At 35.3% G+C, this 23,909-nt stretch overlaps 1 protein-coding gene across 2 annotated transcripts in view; it reads right to left on the bottom strand.

Moving 5' to 3' along the window:
• Positions 1–865: 865 nt before the first annotated feature.
• RDX (radixin) overlaps positions 866–23,909 on the bottom strand; it is a 101,874-nt gene continuing 78,830 nt past the window's right edge. For both annotated transcript variants that reach the window (XM_027849554.1, XM_027849553.1), the window contains exons 9-14: positions 22,161–22,324; positions 16,511–16,641; positions 6,957–7,117; positions 5,706–5,798; positions 5,129–5,371; positions 866–3,847 (exon numbers count right to left, since the gene is read on the bottom strand). In XM_027849554.1, coding sequence (XP_027705355.1) covers positions 3,683–3,847; positions 5,129–5,371; positions 5,706–5,798; positions 6,957–7,117; positions 16,511–16,641; positions 22,161–22,324 — 957 coding nt within the window. In that variant the 3' untranslated portion in view covers positions 866–3,682. The remainder of the gene's footprint in view (positions 3,848–5,128; positions 5,372–5,705; positions 5,799–6,956; positions 7,118–16,510; positions 16,642–22,160; positions 22,325–23,909) is intronic.

The following is a 23,909-nucleotide window of genomic DNA, read 5'->3' on the forward strand; positions in this document are numbered from 1 at the left end:
AAGCTAAATACCAGGGGATTAATTTTTCAGTAAAGGGAGTACTCACACCAATGAGTTCACGAGTCTTTCAAAGTATCTAAGCATACTTGATGACCACACTCATTTGTCAAGCAGAAGTCAAGAAAGTAGAACAAACTGAAAACTGGCTCATGCTCTGCCCATTTAGACTTATCCTGAAGACCAGGGTTTTGATCTACTACAAGGACCAGAAAATGCATGCCAAAGTTAGTAAGCAAGAGATCATTTCAGTTGCTTACCTGTTGGTCTTTTAAAAATTCTTTAATTTTATCCTGCATATGAAAAGCTTTGGGAATGAAAGAAATTCTATATCAACTTACCTTATTTTTATTTCTAAGAAATTTGGAATCTGCAAAGTCATCAAAGTTGGGCAAATAGTAGAGGGGACTTGTCTCATAAGAAGGTGAAGAAGGATTAAAACTTTTATTTCTATTGCAGCAGAAAATAAAATATTTTTCTAATAATACTCAGAAGCAAGTTACTATTGAGCCTAATATCCTTGAAAAGTAATTCCAACTGGTAAGAAAAACACTCTTCAAGAGTTGAATACAAAAGAAAAATCCTATTCCTATACAAATCTACGTGACCTGTGCCTACACCCTACAGAAGAAAAATAAAATGAAATTATATTCAACTATCAACTGAGAGGACATCTGGAGAGTACAATAATTCTTAGGGTACGCTAAAAGTCAGTTTATTTATTAAGAAGAAACAATGTGTCCCAGATTAGTAAGAAAGATGAAAAACATCAGTCATCAGGGTTCAGGCTTTAAGCCTGACCCATAAATGCAATGCTACTTTAAAAATACATACCTCTATAAAAAGAATTAAAGACAGTACAGTAATGAACATTTTTGTACTTTAATAAATGAAATGAGTCAATGACAATGAAACCAACGTTCCGTAACAAGGGCCTAAATGAAAACAACGGCTGGAAATATTTATATAGCCAAATTAGTGTTAGTTCTCAAAAGAGCCAATTCAATCTGATAATTGGATTCATCTATTGAGAACTAGCAACTAGCAGCCAATGGACTCACTTCCAAACCAAAAAAGAGGTGTGATTTCAGTAATAAATAACAACAGTGAACCTTAAAGGCATGAACTTTTAATCTCTTTATTGTTAACCAATGAATGTTATCCAAAATAATAGATGTAATCGTAGCTTAATTGAACAACACAAAATCATGATGCTAAACTCTCACTAAGGGTAAAAAGCATAATGTAAATTCACTTTATCAAATGATTATTAAGTATTCTTAACATGGCTGCATGAGCATGTACTCCCAATGGTGAGTAAGAAGCTACACTGCTTTGATCATTATGAAAACCCAAATTATAAATGGTTGTTCCTGCATTAGAAAAATTCAGACGGCTTTATAAATGGATTAAATCCATCCATTTTAATTCAAATCTATATATTATAGATTGTGAACAGCAACTATAACCAGTAATTTTTCAACACTGATATTAAGCTGACACATCAATGTTGGTGCATTTATTTCAAAGGGGAACAAACCCAGAATCCACTGGAGGCACAATATTTTACCTGCTATGGCAAAACTTTGGGAAATTGGAATGAATGCTTATGCTTCAGTGCACCAAACTTGGGATCTATCAAGGTCCCTTTGAAGTACTTCAGGTCACACTGTAGGAAGGAACACTCTCTTCTACAAAGCAAAGTTTAAAAGCATGTGCACCATGTTTGCACACCAGTCATGTCAAAGTTAACCAGCTACCTTTAATCCCACAAAGCTGAAATATATTAAATACAACTTTTCCTTATCATTATGTCTGCCCAAATTATTCCTTTTTGAAGTCAGCATAAATTAAAAAAAGAAAGCACAAGAGAACTTTTTCAGATATAAGTTGAACTTACTGTGCATGGAAAAATGTTTAATAAAATGGCAATATTAATAGATAAATGTAAGTTTGAGTACATAATACCAAACGGAAGGTAGCTGAACCACCCTCAGAGAAAATAAGGCTTTTTTCCCTCCTTAACTCCAAATATGGGCACTTTACAATGAAGAAAAACAATTTAGACCATATTAGTTTTTAAGATTACTTAAGAAGGACATATTTGAAATTAATATAAACTAAGCGTAACACACAAAAACATGATTAACAATTCAAATGTTGTCTCCTCATTAACAGACTTAGAAAAACAAGCAAAATGATTCAGATACTAAGTATGCCTAAATGATCATGAAATAATTGTGCCAAGAAGTTGAACTATAAATTTTCTTCATCTAAGGTAAGGGCAGCATTTCCCCGCCAGTCACTCCCTATTTCTCATACTCTCTCTCTCTCTCTCTCTCTCTCTCACTCACACACACACACACACACACACACACACACACACACATACTCCCTTCCCAAACATGCAACACCCCTCCACTAAGAGTATACCAGTGAGAGCTTACAATTGTAATACAAATCATAAACTTTTACAATTTAACTCAACAAAAAGGCAGTTAAACAATGAACAGTACAAAATCTCCCAAAGAAAAAGGAAATCTTTTTCTGAGGAAGCCTCTTCTGTGATCTAAAAGAATCACTATGAATTATTAAACTTACAGCTTCCATGCTTAACTTTATATGGTGTTTGAAAGACTAGTCATCATGTATATAGTTATGAGGTAGTATACTACTGCCCCCTTCTTTGGGATTGATGTTTTCATATGCTCCATTGCCAGAAAGGTCCAAGTTTTTGTCAATACAAATAAATTATCAGTAAAATATACACTTTTTTTTAGTAAGGCATATCTGAAGAACAATATTATTCAAGCCTTTCGGTAGTCCATTATTTGCAGGTAGTGTTCCATTCATAAGTTCTCTTTTAGTACTACTGCCTGCTGTCTAGACTTTTGTGAACTAGAAGGCATGGAAGGCCAAAGGATGACAGGAGATTAAACACCAAAGCATTTATGTAAGAAAGAAGAACTTAGTAAAAAATAAGCATATCTAGTTTTTAATTATGTGAATAAAGTGGAATTGTTTAAAAAATAAACAGCTGCACACCACACCACTCAGATATGGTCTTTTATAAGACTTTTTTGCATTCTTTATATGTTAGGCCAAGGTGCCCCACTTTGCTACCTGCCCTCATTCATAAAAGATTGAAGGTCAATGATTTGTATAAAGGCAGAACTCTGGATATGTGTATGGCAAGAGGTGTAACGGGCATCAAAAGAAAAGTGTGGGTAGGTGAATGAGTGAAGGGATGCTGAAATATATCCGAGAGTAATGTAAAAGGGGAGAGGGGAAAATGGAGGATCCTACCTAAACATTCATAAGTCCCCATTGCCAGAATCTTTTTAAATTCTCAAAGTGCTAAGATCAAACACACATCTGTCAGTCATTATTGTTAGTGTTAATCTTCAAATGGAAAAACAATGAACATGGAAAATGTGACAGGTGATAGAACATGCTTCCTCATTCCTCAGCCAAAAAGAAAGAGAAAAGAAAACAAATATCAAGCATAATGTCATACTGCCTTAATGTTGAATAGCTTCCCTTAAATTTGTCTTTTTAACCACCACAGTCAAACTGGTATAAGCACTTTGGCAAGGTGGGATGCAATCCATCAAATCTGCAAAGGCCTGCTTTTCTCTGTTGGTGGTTCAGCTTATGAAGAACATATATGCAAAAATAACAGCTCTCACATTGCTTCAAATTCATCAATACGTTGTTTTGTATTGCCTTGTCGAATCTGCCGCAGGGTCTTGTACTTGTCACGGCCTGCTTTAACATTCTCAGCATGAAGTACATCGTTTTGTGTTTTCTTTGTTTCATCTCTGGCTTGGGCTAATTCTGAACTTAATGCCTATATTAAAAAAAGATGCATATTTACTTAATTTATTAACAAAACTTACTGCTTCTTGATGTCTTAAAATAATATGAACAGCAAATCTTTGGCTTTTCACCTGAAAGAAAATTTTAGGGTAAGTTCTGAGATTTTAAATCATTTTACTAATTGTATAATCCCCTTCTCCTGTCTTAAAGGCCTTGTTTGTGAGGAAAAAAACTATTTCATAAATCCTATGTATGGTCCTTTCTACATCGAGTCTGACCTTACTGGCAAACGTTCAGTGAAATATGAAAGTCAATGAGAGAGCAGGTAAAATCAGGTTTCTCAATCTGTTTAGGTAATAATATGGTAGTGCTGCATATAAGTCTAAATTTGCCTGCTGTCTTCATCCCAAATCCTAAATCTTTTTGCATAAAGGTTTTCCATTTTGTTCCTTATGGTAGTAGTTATGAAGCAAAGTTATTCCAAGACATAAAATCTGTAGCAGAAAAACATTTTTACTAAAGTAGTTTTGTTTCACCTATTGAGACTTTTGAAATTGTTACTACCTAGATCCGATTCTATTTTAGTTTCTCTTTTTCACAAATAGCTTAATCTCTTCTCACTAGTACTAAAAGTCAGAAAAAAATAAAATAACTGAAAGTAGAGAGTCTGAAGAAGTACAATGACTAGCAGTACTCACATTTTAAGTTTTGATCCTAGTTATTATGAGACATCTCCCTATTAAAATGGAAACTCCAGGAAGGCTAGGATCATCTAAACCTGGGATCTCCCCAGCACCTAGCTGACACCTAATATAGCAGGTACTTAATATATCTGGTGTTAAATGGAAAGAGAAAAAGAACTGTCATTTCCTTTAATTAAAAAAAAATCTATTCAAAAGGCTTTTAGATCATGTAATATTTTGAAAGTAATTATGTTAAAAAATTCCCACACTAGTCTCTCTATTATTCTGTTACTATCTGAAATGGAGACTAAATAATTTTAAAATAATATTTAGATATTGTCAAATTTTTCAAAGAGTAAGCAATACTTAAATATTTCCTGTGTGAACACTAGATAAAAAAGTGCCAGTCTGTTATATTAGTATCTACTAATATTATATACCAATCAATCCTAAATCTGTATATTAAATTGGCCAATATAGAATCAAGTAGCCAGTAACTATTCACCATGCTAGCCAATGTTAAAAAAAAAAAAGGCAAAAAGTCTATAAATTTCTGAAAATGTTAGTCTTAAGAAAATAAATGGCATATATACAACTTAAGCTCTAATTTTAACATACTAATTTAATACCTGTAACTGCTTCTTCACACGTTCATTTTTCTGTGTTTCTGTAACACGCTCTTCCTCACTTCTATGATTCATAACACCATCATTAGACAGTTCGGCACTAGCTTCAGCATTATTCTCATCATGTTCATCATGTTCATTCTCTGTTGGAGGAATAACTGGTGGTGGAGGAGGTGGGGGAGGGGCAGACATTACAGTTTTCAGTTCTTCTTTGGTCTTCTCCAAGTCTTCTTGGGCTGCAAAAGCCTGAACATTAGAAACAAGTTTAAATATCCCTGAACCTCATGAAACTTGTAAAATACATCTAATGTAAAATTCCATCAAACCAAGTACTATGGCAAATTGTATTAACAGGTTAATAGAGCTATATTCTTTCTGTAAATCTATATATATAGTTTGATTTTAAAAACTGCAAATGAAATTCAAGCAGCTACATTAGAAACAATATGAATGAATAAAAGGAAATTGTTTTTGGTGATGTGAATTTATTTTGCCATGAAAGTTAGAGGATTCCTAAATATAGATGCATTTTTAATTACTTTGTCATGTAAAAGTAGAACACGTAAGAAGTCATTATTACTTTGTGTTGCCATTCTGAAGCTTCCTCTTCTTTTTTCTTCTTGGCTTCTTCTAGAAGTGCTATCTTGGCAGTGAATTCTGCAAGTTCTGCTGCCTAAAATAAAGTTCATAATTAAACAATACTAAAAAAAAAACAAACAAACCCTACAATATATTCCCAATCACTTAATCAAGTAGATCAACAAAACCTTTCATATACTGCAAATAAACTATTTATATAAACTTTATCTTGGTAGTCTTCCATCATTCAAAATAGGAACTCAGTATTTCCTGAGATGGGAGTGTTGAGGAAAGTGGTTTGCAAACAAAAAAGCACCAGGAAAATGTGATCTATTATTATTCTGATACCCATCATCATTTTAAAACACCTGATAAATCTTTAGAGTATACTTTAAATGAAGCAGTCAGCTTACTATCTGCTTTACTCAAAATTTTTTTCCATTTAAAATAAATTTCAGCCTTCATCTCAAGAAATTCTTATAAAACAACAAATGAAACTGTCTTTCATGGACACAGGTGTTTTGAGTGATAGATCTTGGGAGATATAAATATTTCCAATAAAGCAAGTTTCATCAAAATATCAAAGGTAAATTTTAGAGGCATGGTTCACAAAAGAAACAGACAGTTAAACTGCATGATGAAGAGCTATTTCTTCTATCAAGAACACACCACTAGAGGTTCTTTTAATCCGTCTGATTATCAAAACGGTTTGGTAATCAGGGACCCATACAAATAATTTCTAAAGCCCTCAGACTCCACCAGCAGACAAGCTAGGACCAATACATAATCTCACAAAAGTTTAATTTAGTCAGAATTAAGATTTTTTACTATTTTTTTCTGTTTATATACGTTTTAAATTCAATCTTTTTTCACAATTTGTTCTTGTTCAGTCACGTCTGACTCTGTATGACCCCATTTGGGGTTTTCTTGGGCAAAGATATGACGTGTTTTGCCATTTCCTTCTTCAGCTCATTTTACAGATAAGAAACTGAAGCAAACAGGGTGAAGTGACTTGACCAGGGTCACACAGCTAGTAAGTATCAGAGGCCAGATGTGAACTCAGGAAAATGAATCTTCCTGACTTCAGGCCTGGAGCTCTATCCATGTACCACCTAGCTGCTCTTTTACCAGTTCACACAAGGATAACTGAACATGAGGTGGTAGAGTGTTTTGGTTTTTTTTTTGCTTTCCATTCAACAGTAAAAATGTTTTACTTTACTCAATAAAGTAAAACCAATATCAATTTTCTCACTAGCTGCTCTTGATTTTTCATCTGGTCAGCTGCCTGCTTGGCTAGAGCAGCCTTGGCTTCCTCCGCAGCTCGACGCTCCTTCTCCAGCCGTTCTGCTTCCTCTTTTGCTCGCTTTCGTTCCTGGTCCAATTCTAGGGCTCTTCTAGTCTGTTCTTCTAGTTCTATCAAATAAATATTAGTGAAATTAGTGGAGTACAAATCACTCCAGTTAAGAGAAAAATCCCAAACTGTAAGCTGGATTACAGATGACGAGATTTATCATAAAGGTCACCAAGACAACAATTCTCTCTGAATGTATATGTTTTTAATTTAACACAAGCTCTCCTTGCTTAAAAAAGAGTAAATTAAGATCCTTTTCAATTCAAATCAGAAAACTGAAAATATATATGCTCCTAATAATAATTGCCAGAAACATCCTTTCCATTTTAATATTTTGTTTAGTGTAAGTTCTTTATCAGAAATATTAACACTATGTGTTCTAAAATTCAAAAGTAACATTACTTGAATAAAAACTATCAGAACATAAATTGAAAAATTATTAATTCAAAAATAGTATTTGCTGACTACATAGCATTTCTAACATGAAAAGAGTTAATTTAAAATGTTGCATTGAATTAGTTTCTTCTATTCCTTTAGGAAGTGAGCCAACATCTTTTTTTTTTTTTAAATCAGAGTTTCCACCTTCAGGTACTCTGGCTATAAACTTTAATTTCCTCTTTACTGTCTTTGCTAGTCTGATTAAAAATGCTATTTTAAAGACTCTGAATTCTGTTCTAATAAGCACCTGATCTTTTTGTAATATCTATAAATGATACTTCTTACAGGGTATTATGATTCACACACAAAAATGAGATCCTGAGACACAGTGACATAGTAGATACAGTGCTGGATTTGGAATCAGGGTGACCTAGGTTTAAATCTCTTTTCACACACTTAGTAGTTGTGTGACTCTGACTAGTCATTTAATCTGAGACTCAGTTTCCTCTAAGTAAAATGGAGAAAATTTACCTCATAGTATTGTTTTGAATAACAACTGAGATAACAAAAATAAAGCACTTTGCAAACTTAAGTGCTATTTAAATGTTAACTATTATTTTTATCCTTTCCATTGTTGCTGAAGACAACTAGGTGGCACGGTGAATAGAGTGTTGGACCTAGAGTTAGGAAGATGTGAATTGAAATCCAACCTGAGATACTTAATTGCTGTGTGATACTAGCTAAATCATATAACCTATCTGCCTCAATTTTCTTATCTGTAAAGTGGGGGTATATTAATTAGTACCTAGCCTCCCAGGGCTATTAGGAGGATAAAACAAGATAGTGTTTATAAAGCATTTGCAAACTTTTAGGAGCTATCTAATGCTGGCTATTATGATTGCCCATGTGGTATAGCAACCTTCCCCACTGACAAGTAGTTTTTTAGTGCTAGGTACTACATTTTAGAGGCAGGGGGATAGCTCAAAAGAGGGAATGCTGGGCCTGGAGTCAGGAAGACCTGAGTTCAAATTCAACCTCAGGCATTCACTCACTAGCTGTGTCACCCTAGTCATTTAATGTCTGCCTCATTTTCTTCAACTGAAAAATAAGGATAATAATAGCACCTACCTCCCACAAGTGTTGTGAGGATCAAATGAGAGCACATTTGTAAAGTGCCTCGCACATAATAGGTACTAAATAAATGCTTGCTCCCTTCTCTTCCCTTTCCCTCTTGTCTATTTCTAAATAGGAGGCAAGTGGAAGGGGGGGAGGGGAGTCGTTGGTGAACCTAAGAGTATTAAAGCAAGAAGGCTAAGTAAAAAATCAAAAGGATTCATGGCTTTCTACAGTTACATCTATCATTTTTTTTTTCAGACACAAAATAATTTAAACTCTGAGAAGTTTTAGTGGATAAGAAGATGAGAGAGCTAAGAAGAAATGATTGCATCAAAATTCTTGGAAAAATTAAAACAAATGTTCTGATTCTCACTTAAATACTGAAATAGAAATTGTTAGAGAGTTAATTGCTTATTACCAGTAACTAAATTCTGTATAATTGTTGGTTTACCCCAAGGCTCTGTTCTGGGCCTCTTTATATTTTCTTTTCATATACTCTAAGGCCATATGAGGGGAGCTCCTTCTCTTTGTATTCTCTTCATCTCAAAATCCCTTGATATCATCATCTCCTATTCTTTTCTCCTCCCTTCCCTGTCGCCCACATAGAGAAAACCTTTCTCCTTGCCAAGGTTAACTCTTCTACCTGTATACTTGATCCTTTCCCCTCCTAACTTCAGCAGATTGCAACCTCAATCATCTTCCCTTTCTCTAATCTCCCTACTAACCAGTTCCTTCCTTACTTTCAAAGATGTCCAAGTCTCCCACCTTTTTAAAACACCTTTAGTGGACTCTATCATCTCTCTCTTCTCTTGCCAAATTCCTTGAAAAGAAAAAAAATTGGCTACACTTGTTGCCTCTACTTCCTCTACTCAACCCTTTGTAAACTGGTTTCTAAGGTCATTACTCAAATAAAGCTGGTCTCCCCAATGTTACCAATTATCTCTTACTTGCCACATCTGATGGTCTTTTCTCAGTTCTGGTCTTTCTCGACCTATCTTCTACATTTGAAACTGTTAAGTATCTTCTCCTCGATTCTCTCTCTTCTCTGGGTTTTCATGACACACTTCTCTCCTCATTCACCATTTTTTTTGCTAGCTCATTACCAATATCACAACCCCTAAAAGTGAGTGTTTTCCCAATATTTGGTCCTGGGGCCTTCATTCCTCTGTTCCTATTCTATTGGTAAACTAATCAAGCTCCTATGGGTTGACCTATCACTAGTCTGAGGCTCTCTTCTGTACCGTAGTCCTACATCACCAACTAACTGCCTATGGCACATGGATGTTCCCAGAAACATCTTAAATTCAACATGTACAAAACCAATTCCCTCTTTCCTACTTTCCTTTATTCTGCCTCAGGTTTGGAACCTCAGTATTAATCTTGGATTCCCACATATCTAATCTAAATGGTCCCTTTTCTCCCAAACCACCTTGTATTTGACTACTTTGTATACATTTTCATTTAATAAGAACATTTTAATATGTGCTTGTCTCCCCCATTAGAATGTGAGCTCCTTGTGATTAGGGATTTTTTCATTCTTTTGTACTTGTATCCAGAGTGCCTGGCACATAGTAGGTGCTTAATAAAATCTACATTGATTGATGAACTCATCAGTTCCTTAGTTTTAATTATCATTTTTTTTCAAATGACACAGATACTTCTGGGTTTTTCTTTTCTGAGTTCTAGTCTTGCATTTCCAACTGCCTTCATTATTTCAAACTAGAAGCATCTCAGACTCAAAACAGAACTTATCTTTCCCCCAAAATCCATCCTTGTATGAGCTTCTCTATGTGTGTCAAGGGCAAGACTATCCCTTCCAGTCACTCAGATTTGTGATCTTGGTGTTATTCATGACTCTTCACTTTCAGTCACTCCACATACCAAATTCATTGCCAAATCTCATTACAACTTCCATAATTGTCTCACATCCATCCCTTTCTCTCTATTCACATTATTATCACCTTTGTTCAGGTCACCATAATCTCCTGCCTAAACTACTGTAACAACCTAATTCATCATCTGTCTCAAGTCTCTACCTTCTCTAGTCCATCTTCCACAGAGGTACAAAAGTGATTTCCTAAAAGATCTATCCATATGAATAGCCTCTCCCTTTTGATCCATACTCAATACTGCTGCCAGAATAATCTCTCTTACACATAGATCTATCATCTAATCATATCATTGCTCCCCAAATCTTCAGTGCTCTTTTGCCTCCTGGGTAAAATTCAAATCCCCTAGTCTGCTATTCAAAGCTCCCCACAGTATGGCACTAATGTACCTTTCAGCCTTATTTCATATTAGTTCTTTTGCCAAACTGGATTTCTCCATCTCCTGAATACATACAATGCTTTCTTGCTCCTTTGCCTTTGACATTGTTTTATGTGCATGAGAATGCCCCTTTTCTCCTTCTTTACCTATTTAATTCCCAACCATCCTTTAAATTCCCACTCATATGAAACCTTCCATAAAACCTTCCTTGATCCACTATAGAAGAACTAGTAAAAATCTTCCTTAACCTTCTTGAAACATGTGACACCATTTACTACTCCCTTCTCCTAGATTCTCTCTCTTCCTTCGACTTTAAAAATTCTGATTCTCCTCTTAATTCTCTAAACATTATTCCTTTGACTTTAAAAATTCTGATTCTCCTCTTAATTCTCTAAACATTATTCCTATCTCTCTCACTGGATTCTCATCTTCTTGATCCTCATACAAGGAGATATTCTTGAAGGGCCTGTCTTTTGTCATATTTTTCTTTATGCATACTTTCCCTTAAAATCTCATTCACTCCTACTACTTCAACTACAACAACAGGTGAGCCTCTGTGAAGGTGACCTTCCCCACCCCCACTCCAATCCATACCCTAAATCAACATCCCCAATGGTTGTGCAGGAAATATACTAAATGCTCCATAAGCCCTCAAAAGGAAACATCTAAAATAAAAGTTCTAACCTTTTCCTTCTCTTCTGCCTTTTGACTTTACTGTTTGTCTTATACATTTTATTGATTTAGTCTCCTTTATTCACAACCTTGGAGATATCTTTAACTTTTTTCTTTGATATTATTTCTGATTACCAAGACCTGTGATTTGATTAAGAGAATATATGCCATGTTAAAACACGTATGTTGGGGCAGGTAGGTGGCGCAGTGGATAGAGCACCGGCCCTGGAGTCAGAAGGACCTGAGTTCAAATTCGGCCTCAGACACTTAACACTCACTAGCTGTGTGACTCTGGGTAAGTCACTTAACCTCATTGCCTAGCAAAATACAAAACAAAACAAAACATATATGTAATTAATTATTATTACTGTTATTTCCATCTATGCAACATCTCTTACATTTTCACTCTCTTCTCACTGCTATTGCCTTATTTGACAACCTCATTATTACCTGCTTGGACCATTGGAATAGCTTCTAAAAGATCTATAGTGCAGGTGTGACCATGTCATTCTTCTTATTCAATAAATTCCAATGTCTCTTTATCACCTCTGGAATCAAATACTATATAAACTCCCGTGTGGTTGTACCACAGATGGTGAGAAGAGGAAAAATATATATTAAGGTTGAAAAGTTAAGCTGGGGCCAGACTGTGAAAGGCTTTATATATATATCACAACTTAATTGGAATTTTGGACTTCTCCCTGTTAATTTGGAATTGTATGCATTTTAGAGAAGATGCACTATAGATTCCCAAATCAAATCTCTCAATCATTCTCCCATATAACGTAGATTTTTTGTGTGAAAACTCTCCTATATCTTTTCCCTTCCATAATTCTAGATCATGATTGATCCCAATCAATTTAGACTTATGAATCACACAATTTTAATTAGAAGGGACCTCAGCAGCCACCAAGTACAAAGAATATTTTAAAAAAGTATCCCTGCTATGGCACATTTGATAGATGGTCACCTCTGAATGAAAACTTTCAGTAAGGAGGAACATATATCTCTTCATGGAACTGGAAAGAGGAAAGACTTAAGACATGAAGGACAATTAAGAGGTAGTAGTTGAGATGAAAGACACTAAGGGCCTGAACTAGGGTTATAGCTAGCTAAATAGAGAGAAATGGGCAGATATGAGGTAAGTTGCTGAAACAAAATCAACAAGATTGGGTGACTAGAGGAATGGGGATACCCTTGATAGCAGTAGGGAAATTAGAAAGGGAGACAGGTTTGTTATTGTTTGTTTTTTAGAGAAAATGAGTTCCATCTTGGAAATGGTAAGTTTTAGATACCTATGAAACATCCAACAAGCAGTTTATAATGTGACTACTGCTCAGGAAAGAGATTGCAACTAATTATGTACATTTGAGTCATCTGCATAGAGATGATTATTGAACCTATTGAAGCTGATCAGCTCCCATAAGAAAATATAGCATAAGAGGCCCCAACACAAAGTGACCTCGAAAACGTGGGTCAAGGATGATGATTCAGCAAAGACCGAAGAGTGACCAAAGATGTAGACAGTGAATCAGGAAAGAGCAGTACCAGGGAAAATAGGAAGAAGGAATGGTCAATAGTGAAAAATACTGCAGAAAGGTCAAGAAGGATGAGGGTTAAGAAAAGGCCACTGGGTTGACAAAAAGCAGTATGCTCTGAGACAACAATCTATACTTTTAAATAGCTCCAAACATTAAGAAATTTTTCCTTACAACAAACCTAAATCTTCCTAGTTGCAATTTCTAATCATTGAGCATACTTCTGTACTTGGGGAGAGAGGTTTTTTCCAACCAAAACATCTTTAATTCTATTTTCATCCTTTTGGCCCACTAAATACTTGAAGACAGCTTAATGCTACTTTGCCTCATCTTTTCTTTTCCAAATAAAAACATCTCCTGGTTCTTCAATCAAGGCCTATCACCCATCTTCTTTCTAAAATGTGGCAGTACTGAGGACTAAATTCCAGATTTGATGTAACCAGGTCAAAGTACAACAGGACTATCACTTCCTAAGCTCTAGACACTATCTCTGTCAATGAAGCCTGAGAATGCATTACATTTTTTAGATGCCACATCACAATGTCAACTATCATTGAGTTTGCATGCCACTGAAGTTGTTAGATCTTTTTCAGACTAATAGCTGCATAGACAATCATTCTCCTTATATTTGTAAAGTTGAACCCAAGAGGAAAATTAAATTTATTTCTTTTAAAATTAATCATACTAGATTTGGACCAAAGTTCTAGCCTGTTTAGATCTTTTTAGATCCAAATCCTATCATTCAATCAAATGAGATAACATATATAAAGCATTTTGCAAACCTCAAAATGCTATATAAAGGTTATCCAACATATTAAGAATTCCTCCTAGCTTTTTCTTTAATTTTTTTTTTTAGTGAGGCCATTGGGGTTAAGTGACTTGCCCAAGGTCACATAGCTAGTACGTGTCAAGTGTTTGGTCTGAGGCCGGATTTGAACTCAGGTCCTCCTGACTTCAGGCTGGTGCTCTATCCACTGCGCCACCTAACTGCCCCCTCCTAGCTTTTTCTAATTTGCAAATGTGGTAAGTATGTCATCAGTGTCTTTTTCCAATTAAGTGATAAAACATTTTAGAATAAAGACAAGGAAAGATCCCTGGAACATTCAACTAGACACCTTCCTTCTTCAAAGTTACCATCAAGCAACTAACAATTACTCTTTGGGTATAGCCAATCACTTTCATATCCATTTAATTGTACAACTGTAAAATAAGGATAACAGCACCTGCATCCCAGGGCTGCTGTGAGAATCATATATCATAAAGTGTTTAAGCACATAGTAGGTGCTATATAAATGCTCCTTCCCTTGACCTTCCTTACTTCTCACATTCAATTTCTGCTCTTCTACCTCCCACAACATCTAACATACATGTTTGCTTCCCTTCTTTGGCACTATCACAATAACCCTGCTTCATGTACTAATTTTCACCCACCTAGAATATTGATTGAAATATGATCCTTACAGATGTTCCTAATTTCATAATGCTGCCAGAATAATTTTCCTTATTTATATCTCTGGTCCTCTTCTCAAATATTTTCAGTAGCTCCCTACTGTCTTTGGAGTGAAATTAAAATGCTTGTTGGGTATTGAAGGTTCTCCATGATCTAGCACTATCCTATTTTTCCAGACTTATATCACTTACCTTCACAAACATTATATAGCAGCTAAACTGATTAACTCTTTTCAACAGAAAAGCCACTGCATTCTCATGTCACTATGCCTTTGCCCAGTCTGTACCTCATTTCTGAAATACCTTCCTCATCATATGTGTATAATGAATTTCTACTCATTCTTTGCAACTCAATTCAAATACCATCCTCCAAGAAATTTTTCCTGATACTTCCTCCTTCCCTTCAGTAACTTTCAACTTCACTACTTGAAAGCCTCCACATATTATGCTGCTTAATATTCAGCAACTAAGTGGCAGAACAGATAGAATGATGGGATAGCAGTCAAGGAGATCCGAGTTCAAAGCCTTTCTCAGACACATACTAGCTAGTGACCCTGGACAAGCCACTTAACCTCCTACAATCTCAGTTTTTTCATCTGTAGAATGGGGACAACAGCATTTACTGCACAGGATTGTCATCAAATGAAATAATGTCAAGCACTGTGCAAACACCTTAAAGTGCAATGTAAATGTTAACTATTGTATCATTATATATTTAAATGGATCTATGATCTAATTAATTTAGAATAAAGACTGCAACCCATGCATACCCACTCTTCCTATGTGATTCCTGTCCTCCCATAAATGTATCATAAACATTGCCCATCCAATGGGCTGGAGACCTTTCCTGCTTTCTCCCATTATCCTAATTATGCCAGTGAAGCACTTGGATTCTCCACCTGGCATCCCTCACCCTCCATTACATGATCAACTCCTCTTGTCTTCTCATCATACATTTTCCTAATGACACCTCTTACTCTTGCTTTCATCGAAGCTCATCATTGGTTATATATTGCAATACAGGGTACTTTACAACTTGTCTCCACCTAGAACTGATTACTGTATAGCTCTCACTCATGAAATAACAACAAAATGAACCACTCAAAAATTGAGTGACACTACAAAATCCAAAAACTACAATAATATATTTTTAAACATTAAACTATATTAATAATATTTTATGTTACACTGAAATATGGTTACAGCAGAGAGGCAATGTCATCAGAATCAGAAAATTGAGTTCTAGTTCCTGTTCTATCAGTTAACTAGCCATGTAACCTCAGACAAATCATTTAACTTCCATGTAACTCAGTCTGCTAATCTGGAAAATGAGGATAATAACATTCTCTCTAACTCACAGCATTGTTGTAAAGAATAAAATAATACATAGGGAACTGCTTTGAAAAACTATAAGAAATTATAGAAACAAATATAATAAATTATTTCATCTTCTTAGGTACCATTGCTTAGAAATAAACATGTCCCTTTTCCCAGTTGGTTCCTTAGCCCTCTACAATGCTTTTTGCATATACAATTCATTAAGGTATGTGACCATAGGTGGTGGGGTTTTTTTGGGGGGAGCGGGCATGTAGGAAAGATCTGGACTTGCATACTCTGGGGAAAGTCATTCTTGGAGTTAGGAAGATGATGGTTCAAGGCCTGCTTCTGACTACCAGCAACTGAGGGACCTGGCAACTTCATGCAACCTCATGGAAATGTATATGTGCACTCGAGATTTCACTGGCATTTCCTTTATAAAGTACATGAATTTATTTGTTGTAAACACATATTTTAAAATAGAGCATGCCTCCTGCTATACACTGAAGAAATTTGATTTGAATATAGAGTTCTAGTTATGTTCTCTTAATCTTGAATTTAGTGGGAAAACAGATTATTCCTGGAGCAGACTTTAACTTTGAAAAAAATGACAAAACTGACACCATTGTAAACAAAACTAATTTTAAAAATCAGTGGTAAGGTCTACAGAAATGCTATTAAATTAACCATTCTATAGCCTTTTTCAAAGAAACTTACCTTTCTGAGCTTTCATCGTCTGTTCTTCAATTTGTCTTAGACGTTCCATCAGCTCTTCCTTTTCTCGCTCTATTCTCTCCTTTTCCTTTTCTGCTATTTCCCTCTTCTTTTTTTCATTTTCTAGTTGTGCCCTTAAAAAGAGTTGCAACTACATTATTTTAAATCAATTATTAGAATTAAAAATATTTAGCTGTTAATGGAAAACAACAAAACTGAGAAGGCTACTTTATATTTAAAGCTAGGGGAAATAATATAAATGCTTTTTTGAATATGGAAAGGGGAGATGATACAGGAGTGACATCAATCTTAAGTCACTCAGCACATTTAGAAGTTTAAAGTCTTGAAGATAAGACCATGCAAACAACTTTCATGTTCACTGTGATTTAATTTTCACTTGGAATTATTCACAAGAAAAAGCAGAAGCAAGGGCTTGCAGGAAACACATAGGTAAGGTAGGATTCCGTGGTCTTGAACAGATTAGTAGAATACAATCCTAGTACTGTATTAAAGTATCAAAGTAAACTACAAGGGTTTTAATGCCTAAAAGAAAAGGAATAATTTTAGGCATTTGTAGGTTTCTGACAATGACAGAACTGGCAAACTCAGAAGTACTAACTAGGCTTCTAAACTGCTAGGAATCAAAACAAACCAAAGCTTTCTTAACACCAAAATCCTGGCTGTTTTTCAACATTTCAACCTGAGTTCTAATTAGGTCACAAAAGACAGAAGAAAATTAAAAACAATAGTTTAAGTCATCCATTGGTGCCCATTTGTTTCTAAATGATTCTACTTCTCTTGCATTTTGTCTTCAGTTTCCTTACTATATATTAGACAACTACATAGAATGCATTGTGCTAGATACAGTGGTGGACATAATAAAAATATAGAAAACACTCAAGAATTTTATTAGCTAATGGAGGAAATACATATGCATAATAACTGTGGTAGCAAGGGAAACTGAACTAAGTACAAAGGAAAAGTTCAGAAAAAGTGATTTAAGAAATTTGAGAGGAAAATTATTTTCATCCAAAGGGGAAAGGCAGATCAGGTGAAGGGTAGAGACGGGCACTAAAACAAAATCAGCAATTGGCAATAGGGAAGGGAAAGGGAGAGGTAGTACATTCCAGGCACAGGGGATAGGGCAAGTAGATAGATGCACAGAGATAGGACATGACAAGACAAAGGTAAAAGACACAGAAAAGTCCAATCTGGCTAAAACAGAATATGTTTAGGGAAGTAGAACAAGATAATACTGGAAAGATAAGTTGGAGTCAAACTGTGGAGGACCTTAATGCAATCAAAAATTTATACTTTATTTTTTAGGGAGGTGAAAGTGGCTGAAGGTTTCCAAGTACATTAACAGGATTGCAGTAGTATATTAGTAGCACATTGACCTACTGGCCAAGCAACATAAAGGATGCAATGGAGAAGAAGCTGTAAGTAAACAAATTTACATTGTTAAGTGTAAATATCACAACAGCCTAGGTAAAAAGATATGAGGGCTGATGGTATATGTAAGGTAAGGATGATCAAAGTAAAAACTGACTTTGAGTTTGTTAAATCTAATGACCGCGAAGATGTTGGGACATCAACACAGGCCTTTTTTCATTGATTTTTCAAACATTTAGAGCTGGAAGGTCCCTTAGAGATCATTCAGTAAAGCACATTCATTTTAGAAATGAGAAATTGAAAATCAGAAAGGTAAAGTGAATTGCACAAGGACACAAGAAATAATGGACCTCAAGATGGGAGCCCAAGTCTTTCTTTTTTTCCATGCTACAAATAGAGAAGGGATCCTAGGTTTGGATATGGAAAGGAAGGATGGGTAAGTTCAGTTTGGGATATGTTTAACTGAGTCACATCCAATGTCACATCCAGGTGAAAATAACCAATGGGGAAGTAGAAATGGCACTAGAACTTTGGAAAGAAGTTAGGTATAAAGATATAAATTTGGGAGTTACCTAGATAGAGGTGATAATTAAAGCCAACAATTACAAATAACACAGATAATGAAAAGGAAGAGCAGCACAATTCTTACTTCGCTTCTATCTTTCTATATGCAAATGACAATGAGACTAGGCAGGACAGAACAAAAATGGATAATAGGAAGTTCATACCCAAAACAGACAGAGAATAAGATCACACCTTGTTGCTCTTGACGAGTTCAAATCACTAGGCCCAGATGAACTACTACATCCTAAGGTACTAAAAACTAGCAGGTGACATTGCTAAGCCACTGTCAATAATCTCTGAACAACCACAGAGAATGGGATGGGAGAGGTACAACAAGATTAGAGAATAGCAAGTGTCCCAATTTTCAAAAACAAGAAAAGAAGGGCTCCTGCAAACTATAGGCTAGAGAATCTGACTTGTTATCCTGGCATAATTCTAGTCTATTATTAAATTGATGGTTAATGAACATCTAGAAAAGAAGCAGTGATCACAAAGATTCAGCATGGCTTCATTAAAAACAAATCATGTTAGTCCATATTTCCTTCTCTGACAAAAGTTATTAAATTACTGGATCTAGAGAATTCCATAGACATTTACTTGGGAATTCATGACAAGAGATATGGGCTAGAGAACAGAACAATTAGATGGAGCTTCAATGAGTTGAACAGTCAGACCTAAAAAGTAATCATTAACGGTTTGTCATCAACAAGTTGGAGGGTTTTTTGTTTGTTTGTGTTTTTTTTAAGTCTCTAGTTGAGAGGCCCAGGGATCTGTGCGTGGCACTATGCTGTTGAGCACTTTTGTTACTGACCTGGATAAAGGCATAGATGGCACACTGATCAACTTTTAAAGAAGACACAGAGCTGGAAGGGACAGCTAACATACTAGATGGCAGAATCAAAGTCTTGACAGTGTAAGATATTGAGCCAAATTTAATAAGATGTAAGTTTGTGTGGCAGGTGTTAGTAGGCTATAGCATATTAAAAATGAATGAGGTTGTTAAAAATAAATATTAAATTAAAATGTTAAAAAACAAAACAAAATCAATGAATGAGTAGAAGTAGTATAAACAATACTGTCAAAGAAATACATGACCATAAAAGAAGCCAGGCCAATAATTACGTGCTAAGAATGAGGGAGAACTGATAGAAATCCCACACGCATAATCATTTTACACATGATGTTAAGGTACTACAGAGAGAGATTAAATGTGGAGTTCAAAAAACCTGAGTTCAAATCCTACCTCAGAAACTTACTATGTGACTGTATAAGTCACTTAATGAAGATAACAGTAGCACCTACCTCACTGGGTTGTTGTGAGGGTCAAATTAAGTTAGCATATTTGAAGTGCCAGATAAATGCTTCTTGTTATTCAGTTGTTCAGTCATACCCAATTCTTCATGACCCTACAGACCATACTGTCCATGGGGTTTTCTTGGCAAGGATACTGGAGTGGTTTACCATTTCCTTCTCTAGTGGATTAAGGTAAACAGAGGTTAAGTGACTTGCCCAGGGTCACACAACTAGTGAGCGTCTGAGGATGAATTTGAACTAAGGTCTTCCTGACTCCAGGTCCAGCACTCTATCCATTGTACCACCTAGCTGCTTCCTATATATAAATGCTACTTAGCTATTATTACTATCATCATCATCATCATTATTATTACCTATAGTAAGGCTCCTAGTGTGGATTGCCTGGGGAAAATTTATGGAAGACATGAATAAAATTTGGGCTAAAAAATCAATTTTGCAAAACAAGGGAACTGTGATTAAGTACTATTTTGTCTTAAAAAGATATGAGAGTTTATGGAGTCAGGAGGACCTGAGTTCAAATCTGGCCTCAGACACTTGACACTTACTAGCTGTGTGGTCCTGGGCAAGTGATTTAACCCCAACTGCCTCACCAAAATGCAAGATATGAGGGTTTAGTAGACTGCAAATTCATTATGAGTTAATGTAACATAATAGACAATAAAGCTTATGTAATCTCCAGAAATGGGTGGTAAGGTAAGTAGAAAATACTATGCACTCTTCCCTGGTCAGACCATCTCTGAAATAAGTGTTTTAGTTTCTGTGTATCATATTTAAAGAAGGACCTGAGAGGGGTCAGAGTATCTAGAGAGGAGCAACCAGGATGTTGAAAGGCATCACACTAAAGTAACTAGGGATAGTCAGAGGAAGACTCAAGATGATACACAACAGCTGTCTTCGTTATTTGAAGACCTATCATGTGGAAGAGGGATTAGATTTGTTCTTCTTGGTCCTCAAGATCAGAACTATGAACAATGGATGGAAGCTACAAAGAGGCAAATTTAGGACTGATATCTGAGGGAAAAAAAAGCTTCCCTAACAATAAGTCATCCAAAGTAGAAGAAGGGCTATTTTAAAAGGTTTCTGCCTCCCCTCCTCACCCCATGTGGGTCCCAGAAGAAGGCAAAAAGAACACTTAATTGTCAAATATGTTTTAAAGAGAATGGTTGTTAAGAAATGGCTTAGATTTGATGGCCTCTGCCATCTGAGGCCCTTGCAATTCTGAGATTCTATTATGTTTAATGTACATACTATAACAAATTACCTATATAGCATACATATCAGAGGCACAATAAGTGGTTTCATGACACAACAGCTAGTATAATAAGGGTATGGAGAGAGGTATGTTTGGGAGGGTAAGCACGTATTAGAAAACTATAGCATAGAAAATCAATACCCTGCCCTCTCTCTTCCTACTTTTGAGCCCTCAAGGCTATCAGAAGTATACTCCAAATGGTCCTTGACCTTATTCTGGATGAAAGTTGGATGACTTAAAGTCAACTAGTGTAGGGTTTAAGTCTTATCAGGTCATAATTTTTCTCCATCTAAAGCAAAGTACAAGTCAGCCGTGACAAAATTAACTGATGCCTTTCCTTATGCAAATAAAGAGATATTTGGTATTTCAGTGAAATTTCAATAATTGGGAGTCATTGATAGGAAGGGAAATTTAAGTAATTAAAAAAGTGTATAGACTTTTTTTAATGCAGTCTCATTACCACTGAATACATATATTAATTCAAATTAAGACTGACAAAATGCTGAACCTAGTGGGTCTCATGAGGGACTTTAAAGAAAGGGTTTCCCTTAGCAAAGATTAACTACAAACCCTAGTCTGCAAACTCAGAATTAGTGAAGAGTTTCTTCACCAATAACCATTTACTTTAAAACTCTCAATTTAGCATAATTAACAACTTCTGTTAAGGAATTCCAAATGTACAATATTTGGAAATTACTATTGTTATAAGAAAGTGCTACTGCTGTTCAACTCTATACTATGACTTATCTGGTGAGTTTTTATAATAGTACAAAGAGACTGAGAAAATTATCAAAAACTCTTACCTGGAAAGCATGAGTAAAACAAGCTAAAGATCTTTAATCAAATGCTTCCAAAAAGATATTCAACAGTAGAATAGCAAGGATTGCATAAGAGGGCAGAGGGAAAACAATCCAGTGATATTATAAAAGGCTACTCTCACAATCTTTATGTGTTGAGATTTCAAACTTTATAATTACAAATCTTAAAGGGGAATCTTATCTTAAAGGGGAATTTGGTGGTACTGCTAGAACATTCAAATGCCTACATTAACCTTTTCAATGACAATGAAAGGGTCTATAAAATTTAAATTTGAACTATCAATTAAAAATTAAATACTGAAAAATTTCATACCTTTCCAACTGCTTCTGATGTTTCTCCTCTCTAGCCTGAGCCTTCATCTGTTGTACTTCGATTGTATCAGGCTTTCTTCTTCGCATGTAGAGCTCATGGTTTCCCATGCATAAAGCCAAAATCCTTTTATTGATTCTCAGACGAGGTGCATAGAAAACAAAATCCTAAACATAAATTATTTTAAATTAACAACTTCCATGGAATGGATAGTCTATCACCAAAAACTTGTACTAAATGTCGACACATGAGCATAAGAGTTCAACAGTCACATAACAGTTAACTAAGAAATTAGCTGAAATCTCACAGGACCCATGGTAAACGCCCCATAACAAGTGATTCCCCTTAAATGTTCCAGAGCCACATATTGGGTCCCATTTGCGTTTTGCCCTCTAATTTTCCAAAAGTAACTCTCAGTCCCTGATCATTATAACTGTGAGACTCAATTCTGCTTGGTCCCAATTGTTTGGGACTTTTCCCCAGCAATGTAAAGACTAAACTGTTACTCATTCACAAAAACATCTACTGCAGACTCAAAATGTCAAAGAATATTGAATCCTTGCTTTTTTTCTATGGATATTTATGTCTTGATAATGCTCAGCTATGACATTCTACTTCATCAACAGAATAGGTGCTACCACTTAAAAAATTCAATACTCCAGTCTGTAAATTTTTAAAATTCAAGTCTTCAAGTTACATGAACATCTAAAAAGTAAGTCTATAACTTACAATTCTGTAAATTATCATAAAAATATTATGAATGATCAATACCTGGATTGCACTGTAGTCAACAAAACAGTTAGACGCAAAATTTTTTAAATTGAGTTTTCAAGATAAGTGATCTATGGTCAACCATTATTCAAATGCCACTAACAGCCTCTTTACATGACTTTGACTTTATTCCAACAAATATTGCTCAATTAAATTTAAATCTATATTATATGCCCCTTCAATAAAATTTAAAAGGCAAAATGATTTCATCATTGAGAATATTAAACAATGAAAACAGAATGTTTTCCAGTGCAAGTTTAATAAATGAGAATCTCTTTTCTTTGATATCACTTTGGAGGGCACCACATATTTCCACAATTTTGGAACCATCCTTGACTTCTCTCTCCCCCTCTCACCACCTTCCATCCCCAATATCAATTTCCAAGTCTCATTTATCCTCCTTTAACATCTTTCATATCTGTGCACTCACAAAGCTTCAATCATAACTGAGATTTTCATCACCTTTCATCTGGATTATTGCAATAGCTTCTTAATTGGTCTCCTACTTCCATCCTTCCATTCTCCAATCCACTCTTTTGTTTTTTCACAGCTGCCAAAATGATATTACTAAAACAAAGATCTTACTATACTCCTCTATTTAATATTTTAAGCCCTTTATAATCTGACTCTCACCTACCTCTCCAGCTTTATTATATATTATTCTTCTTCATGCACTCGAGTTAAACTGTCCTTTTTGCATTCCTTACACATAACCATGTCTGTGGTCCCTCTGCCTTTACATTGGCCATATCCCATGCCCACGTCTGAGAATCTCTAATTTCCTTCAAATTTTAGTTCAAGTACTACCTTTCCTGATCCCCACAGTTGCTGACAGGGCTATCCTTTCTGTCTATAGACCTCATACTAGCACAATTCTCTAAGGCACACAGTAGGCACCTAGTAAATGTCTGAGATTGCTTTATTTAGTCTGCAATATGAACTACTCAGCATGGCTTTTAAAGCCTTTCACAATCTGACTTC

The sequence above is a fragment of the Vombatus ursinus genome, unplaced genomic scaffold, assembly GCF_900497805.2.
Source record: "Vombatus ursinus unplaced genomic scaffold, bare-nosed wombat genome assembly UNPS02007612.1, whole genome shotgun sequence".
NCBI lineage: Eukaryota > Metazoa > Chordata > Mammalia > Diprotodontia > Vombatidae > Vombatus > Vombatus ursinus.